Below are 7,500 nucleotides of genomic sequence, written 5' to 3' on the forward strand. Positions count from 1 at the left end.
TCATTCTTACAGTTGAGAGGGCCCACGTTCCAGGCGATGTTGTTGCACCAGCCGACGGCCTGCACCCAGTGCACGGTGCCAGCGTTGATCCACACCAGGTCCCCCGGCCGCTGGATGAAGCGGTACACCGGGATGTTGGTCTTATACAGGTCCTCCAGCACCGGCCACCAGGAGCCCGTCAGATAGTCCACACCATGCCTGAAGAGGAGGGAGAGAGAGAGAGAGGGAGGGAGAGAGGGAGGGAGAGAGAGAGAGAGAGAGAGAGAGAGAGAGAGAGAGAGAGAGAGAGAGAGAGAGAGAGAGAGAGAGAGAGGCAGCAGGACAGAGACAAAGAGAGAGAGGGAGAGAGAGAGAGAGAGAGAGAGAGAGAGAGAGAGAGAGAGAGAGAGAGAGAGAGAGAGAGAGACAGGGAGAGGTGGTGAGAGAGAGAGAGAGTGAGAGAGTGAGTGCGCGCGAGAGAGAACGACCACATTTTAGGTGTAATAAGTACTTTCACTTGTGTTACAGCTATTTTTTTAGTTCTCAATTAATAAATACTAGGTGTGGTACATGAAAGTACTGGTACTGTAAATTTACACTAGGAAGCGTAATGTAATATACTGCATTTATGAGACAAAGTTAAAGCCATCAAGGAGTATGGCTTTCTACATAGTGAAGAAAATGATCTACAGTTGAAGTCTCTACGCCTAAGGCATGGTTATGAGTATAACTGATGAACACGCTTGACTTACTTCTCACAGAAGTCATTGATAGCCTCCCAATAGTGTTCGTGCACAGCAAACCACTCGCAGTCGCCCGGCCCGATGTTAATGTTCACCGAACAGAAGTTGTTGTTCTCTTGGTGACCTGAGAGAGAACACAAACATTTGTCAATTTTTTAGTTTGATCTCAGAACACAAAACATTTTTCATTGTTCCCTGATGTTTAGTTTGAACTCATACACACACTGAAGATGTTGTCCTCTTGGTAACCTGACCAGAGCAATAAATTGACCCCCGAAAACTGGCCAAATGTTGGTGAAAACCCAGTTTGGCTGGAGGACACACACACACACACATACACACACACACTCATACGCACCTGGTGTGCGGCTGCCGGGGACCTTCATGTAGAGCTGTACGGTGTTCATGCCCAGGATGGTGTGTCCTACATGGCTCAGCATGTTGCCGTTGGAGCTCACTCTCATGAAGGCTGGCAGCTTCAACAGCTCCGCGAGCTGCGCCTTCCACCTGCAAGACACACACACACACACACACAAACACATACACACACACACACACACACACACACACACACACACACACACACACACACACACACACACACACACACGCACACAGACAGACAGACAGACAGACACACACACACACACGGACGCATGCAAGTGTGCATGGGCACACACACACGCACAGACACACACATACACATACATGGACACACACACACACATACACAAACACAGTGGATCAGTGTATAGACTTCCTATAATGCACTGTATTTGTATAGCACAATTCATATAAGCAGCAGCTCGAAGTGCTTTGTCTGCTTGGCAAACATGAGAGGCCAGAAAGCAGCATTATAGTATGCACGGTACCTATACAATCATTACTACTTGTAATTTACTACCTGTATCTGCCTACACTATGAGATTCCCTATAAAAACTCTTTGCAACTCTGTGCAATCAGCCTTACCTCTTAGGGTCAGATAGGTCAATGTTGGTGCCAAATTTGATGATCTTTCCAGTTAGTTTCTGGTCCGGGCTGCAAGAGAATCAACATATTTGTTGTTCAATTTAAAGTACATGTACACATAATTGTTTACTTACGGTAAAAGCAAATACAGTGTCCTGGCTGGCATCAAATACAGCATGCGCAGTAGGTGGCACAATTTTTGTACAGTACCATGTTTTCTTGAATGCACCATAATTGGTCCTGGCCAGGTCCAATTGAAAAAACTTGGAGGTCTCGTGGAAGTCACGTAGTATGTGCATGTAACAGAATAAAATCAGTGGCACCTGCTGTATGCAAGCAGTATGAGCTGAGGTGTGGTGTTGGTGACTCCTGAGGTTGTGTGTGTGTGTGTGTGTGTGTGTGTGTGTGTGTGTGTGTGTGTGTGTGTGTGTGTGTGTGTGTGTGTGTGTGTGTGTGTGTGTGTGTGTGTGTGTGTGTGTGTGTGTGTGTGTGTGTGTGTGTGTGTGTGTGTGTGTGTGTGTGTGTGTGTGTGTGTGTGTGCGTGCCCACCTGGTGTTAGTGACTCCTGAGGTTGTGTTGGATGTAGTAGCACCTGAGGACGAAGACTTCTTCTCATCACTCTTCTTCTCATCACTCTTCTTCTCATCACTCTTCTTCTCATCACTCTTCTCCTCATCCTCATCCTCACTGTCCTTCTCCTCCTGTAGGAAATGCAGCACATCAGCACATGGAAAAAAAGAGGTATCGCACACCAATACAGTCTTTCTTGATGTGCTGGCTTCTGTGTATACAAATGTTAAAGAAAATGAAGAAAATGAAGAAGAATAAAGAAAAGAAAGAAAAAGCACTCTGCTACATGTTTTAGTTTTGAAGTGACATTTCGACATATCTGTCTAAGTGATTGTGCGTCTGAGTTTGTTCACGCTGTGTGTCAACCTGCTCACACCGTCAGGAGGCTTTAGAGATGGTGCAGAGTGTGCTTGCCAATGGTAGTGTAATGGTAGTGTGTGTGTGTGTGTGTGTGTGTGTGTGTGTGTGTGTGTGTGTGTGTGTGTGTGTGTGTGTGTGTGTGTGTGTGTGTGTGTGTGTGTGTGTGTGTGTGTGTGTGTATATGTGTGTGTGCGTGCGCGCACGTATCTTTGTGTTCACGTGTGTGGGTGTGTGTCTGTGTACCGTATGCTTGAGATGCATGTATGTAGTACTGAAGCGGTTCCCAAACTGCAGGGGGGTGCATAAAACCCTGAATATATGCTGTTATAAAACTTTGCATACATTGTTAGTAACAACATCACTTCAGTAGGTAATGCATGTATTTACCTTTCCTGTGATTTACATTAAGGTTTAGCAAAAGTTTTTGCATTTGGAAAATGGGAGGTAGGGGTTGCAAAAATATCCTTAGGTTCAAAAAGGGGTACAAGCAGAAAAAGTTTGGGAATCACGGATGTACTGAACGTACAGTATGTATTTATGTTTGTATGTTTTTTGTATGTACGTTGTTATTATATCTATGTCTATTCAGGCTCTCTGGGAAGTTAGAGGCTTTGTGCAGGCCATGCATGGTAATAGCGATGAGTGTGGTTATGTGTGTGTGTGTGTGAGTTGTGTGTGAGTTGTGAGTTTTTGCATGTGCAGTATCAGCAGGAAGCGACAGGATTCATACTGGGTGTACTTGGCAGTAGTGGTGTGTGTGTGTGTGTGTGTGTGTGTGTGTGTGTGTGTGTGTGTGTGTGTGTGTGTGTGTGTGTGTGTGTGCTTGTTATAACACTATTGTGACGACCACAACCTTTGCTGTGAGGACATTTGTGGTTGTGTGGACATGTTGCTCGGTCCTAACGGTCATTAAGTATGTTGTTTTGTTGTTGATACAAAAACTGAAAGTGCAAAAACATTTGTTTACTCACAGGTTAGGGTTAGGTATTGGGTATTAGGTATTAGGTATTTTGGTCAAGGCATAATTTAGCATTCACTAGCTTTGAATAGTAGTAAAATGAACTGGAGTCAATGGAAGGTCCTCACAAAGAAAATAATACAAGTGTGTGTGTGTGTGTGTGTGTGTGTGTGTGTGTGTGTGTGTGTGTGTGTGTGTGTGTGTGTGTGTGTGTGTGTGTGTGTGTGTGTGTGTGTGTGGGGGGGGTCTCTCACCTGTAGGCTCTCCTGGAAGCTGGATGCCTGGTACTGGGCGTACTTGGCGATGGTGGTGTGTGAGCGACTGCTCTCGCAGGGCCAGGTCTGGGCCGAGCCGTTGGTGTTCCAGTTCTCATCCGCTGGCTGCTGCACCTGCGTACGCACCTCCACCGGGTGCTCTGCATTGGCCTCCACCAGGGATTTGGTGGAGAACAGACCCAGGTCTGGAGGGGGAGAGAGAGAGACGGTGAGAAATATGGGGAAAGATCATCAGGTGCAGGGCTGGACTGGCCATCTGGCATAGCGGGCATTTCCCGGTGGGCCCAGCACCCTTGTGGGCCCCTATTTTCAGATTTTTTTTTTTTTAACATTTCTGAAAATAGGGGCCCACAAGGGTGCGGGGCCCCCCGGCGAGTCAATTCTATGCCGCTACAGGCATGCAAACAGGTCAGGGGTGAAAAAGGTGACAAGAGCGCAGCGCGGTGCGGCGCGGCGCAGTGCACGCGCGCAAACGCAGGTGCACACGTGTGTGTTGTGCGCAGTGGATGATCTTGTATAACAGTCTCAGACTAGGGGGGAGAGGATTTAGCTAAAAAAGTCTTTAAATGGTGAATTTTGAGCATACTGTAGTTATTAGCGACCAAGGGACAGTGAACATGAGAACTGCCAACCTTACTCCATGACTTAGCTGTCATGTCTGATGGGGGGTTGGGTAGATAGCTTGATAAAATAGTTTTTTATCATGATAGAGCAGTGGTTCTCATAGTAAGTTTCCCCAACACCCCATTGACCTCATCAAAACCCTTAGTAGGCCTATTAAAAAATAAAATAGGCCAAAATGCACCCAAATGACACTAAGCACCCCTCCTCTCATCAGTCTCCTAACACCCCCTCAACACTTGCCTGGTTGTCATCTCATGCATATTTAATCATCATATTTCAGACAACTTGCAATAGGCTACAAAAAAAATCTTTGTCAAAGTTTGAATTAGCTACTGAAGTTTTACTCAAACTACTCAAATTTTAGCCTATTCACCTAGTATCTCTTTTAATGTCTTCCTGTAGAAAAAATGAGTAGGAATAGGAACGCTCCAACTTTGACCTGGAAAAAAGTAGGCAGTTTCACTAAATATCGTTCACTTTTTTAAGGTCATTTAGATATAGGCCTACAAAGGAATCGGATTAAACAAAAACTTGGAATGATTTGGCCAACTATTGCAATTTGTCATGTGTCAAACGCTAGACTGACTGGCCCAGCCTTCTCTCTCCCTTCCCTCTGCCCGCAGCATATGCACGATGTTGCATGCCTCGCGTAGTCTACATGCGCTTTTTCACCTGTTTTTTTATCCATATTTTTTACCCGGTAGCTACTTTAGACTTTTTCCCCCTAGCGCACTCTCCCGCTGAACTCTCCAAGTTGGATTCACTCGCGCAGAAATCAGATGTCCTTTGCATCGACTATAACCGGAGAACAAGTATACAGCGATCGGAAACTGAACTATTCTACTGTTAGCGTAAATGGACATTTCAAATCATTAACCGAAACAACAGAATACCAGGAACACGTGCGTGCAACCACGTTTTCGGAGCTCTTATGAGAATACATTATTTTTCACGAGGGCAGGGAAGCTCCGGAGTCAAATAATCAGGCAAAACAACTAAACCGGGTGTGGGGTACCTGTTCACTAACCACGCAGACTTCCACGTTTAGAGCTAAATCCAAAGACGGCACATTTCAGGATTTGGGTAGGGGAAAATGGTCGGACACAACTCTCTATATTATAGAACTAAAAAACATTTGATATAACTACGCAGCCCAGTCGACCAGAAAACACAGGGTTTTGCGCTCTTTCCTTTCGAAGTATGAAGACAGGGCGGGACTTAGATTGAGCTCGTTCTTGTTATTGGCTGTGCCGACAAACAGAAATACTGTGATTGGTCAAAAGTCATTGTCGGTGGTGGCATCTCTCCAGCAATTTGCCATTGAGCTGTATGACATTTTCTGCGGTATACATTTCAACTCGCTCGACCCCCCCCCCAAATATTTTCTCCTCGGATCTGCACGATTCACAGAAATGACCCATTTTTATTTCAAAACGGCGAATTTCGCCGAAAAGCGGCAAGTTTGCATGCCTGCCGCTAAATTGAAGAGGGGGGAGCCAAAAGTGCCCGGGCCCTATTTCTCCCCCAGTCCAGTCCTGATCAGGTGTGTATGTGTGTGCATGTGTGTGTGTGTGTGCGTGCGTGCGTGTGTGCTTGCATGTTCCAGTTTTTGTCGGACGGCTGCTGCACCTGTGTAGGCACCTCCAATGGGTGCTCTGCGATCGCCTCCACCAAGAACTTGGTGGGGAACACACTCAGGTCTATAGAACAAGCAAGTAGAGGGAGAAACTCAGAAAAGTATGTGTGTGACAACTGTTTTAATTTCATTCAGGGGTATATAATATCTCGCCATGAATGAAACAAATATTTTCAATGTGTCCAATCTGCCAATGTCTTGTGACATTGGAGGTGTACCATTGCAGGGACCTGCTGTATGTGTTCTGCATGATACACACATCCTCATAGAGGTGGATACACACACAGAAGTATCTAATTAATCCCGAAGGAAATTAAGGATCGGGTTGCATCCTCGGAGAGTTGGATACAATTGAAGCTTGAGACAGGTGGCTAGAGACATAACAGAAAAAGGCATAAGAGGAAAGGGTCCATGAGTGGTGCAGTAGGGATAAAACAAGTTGTAGTACATCTGAGTACAGCACTACTACTTCCTCCCTGCATGAGGAGGGCTGCCCCATGAGGCTAACTCTGACAGGTCCTACTGTACTATACAGCACCACCTCTGAACTCCCTCTCTCTTCTCTTCTCTACTCATCTTTTCTCTTCCCCTCTCTTTTATTCTTTTCTCTTGCCTTTTTCTCTGCCCTCTTACAGTATATCACGAAAGTGAATACACCCCTCACAGTTTTTCAGATTTGTGAGTATATCTTTTCATAGGAAAGCATTACAGAAATTTCACTTTGACACAATGATTAGTGACCTTTTAACAACATATTTAACCGCTTAAATGTCTTGTTCACTCAGAAAAAAACTAAATAAAGCCATTAATGTTTGAACATGTACTCACAAAAGTGAGTACACCCCAGATGAAAATTCGGTAGAGAAGGGGCTGTGTTTGCTAGAATCGTCTCGAAATGAAACTAAATGAAAAGGGATGAAAAGGGAGGTCATCAGTGTGAGTTTCAACCTTTCTTTGCATTGAACTTTTACATTTTGAGTCTGCATCTGGCTTAAATAGATTGGTGTGAGATTTGAATGCAATCCTATGGAGAATATCATGATCTGCTTCAGTAGTCACAGTGCATGTTGACATGCATGTTTCTTTTAGGTGTATTTCAGATTACCAATGTTGACAGCATCCATGCATCCCCAAACCATGTCAGTCCCACTACCATGCTTGGCTTTTGATAGGATACACTTTTTTTGTAAAACTCACTTGTTTACCACCACACATGCTTGACACCATCTAAAGTATATTTGTTTATCTTGGTCCCTTCAGATCACACGACATGGTTCCAGTGACCCATATCCTTGGTCTGTTCATCTCTCTTGAGACCAAGATAAACAAATTTGCTCACTTGTGTGAGTACATGGTCAAACATTAATGGCTGTATTGTGTTTTTT

At 44.9% G+C, this 7,500-nt stretch overlaps 1 protein-coding gene across 1 annotated transcript in view; it reads right to left on the reverse strand.

The window, feature by feature from the left end:
- The window catches only part of kdm6bb (lysine (K)-specific demethylase 6B, b), a 55,774-nt gene that overhangs the window by 9,486 nt on the left and 38,788 nt on the right, over positions 1 to 7,500 (reverse strand). The window contains exons 13-18 of the mRNA XM_063203265.1: positions 3,835 to 4,040; positions 2,242 to 2,393; positions 1,693 to 1,761; positions 1,081 to 1,229; positions 732 to 846; positions 11 to 198 (exon numbers count right to left, since the gene is read on the reverse strand). Coding sequence (XP_063059335.1) covers positions 11 to 198; positions 732 to 846; positions 1,081 to 1,229; positions 1,693 to 1,761; positions 2,242 to 2,393; positions 3,835 to 4,040 — 879 coding nt within the window. The remainder of the gene's footprint in view (positions 1 to 10; positions 199 to 731; positions 847 to 1,080; positions 1,230 to 1,692; positions 1,762 to 2,241; positions 2,394 to 3,834; positions 4,041 to 7,500) is intronic.

Source organism: Engraulis encrasicolus, chromosome 7, assembly GCF_034702125.1.
Source record: "Engraulis encrasicolus isolate BLACKSEA-1 chromosome 7, IST_EnEncr_1.0, whole genome shotgun sequence".
In the NCBI taxonomy this organism is placed as follows: Eukaryota; Metazoa; Chordata; class Actinopteri; order Clupeiformes; family Engraulidae; genus Engraulis; species Engraulis encrasicolus.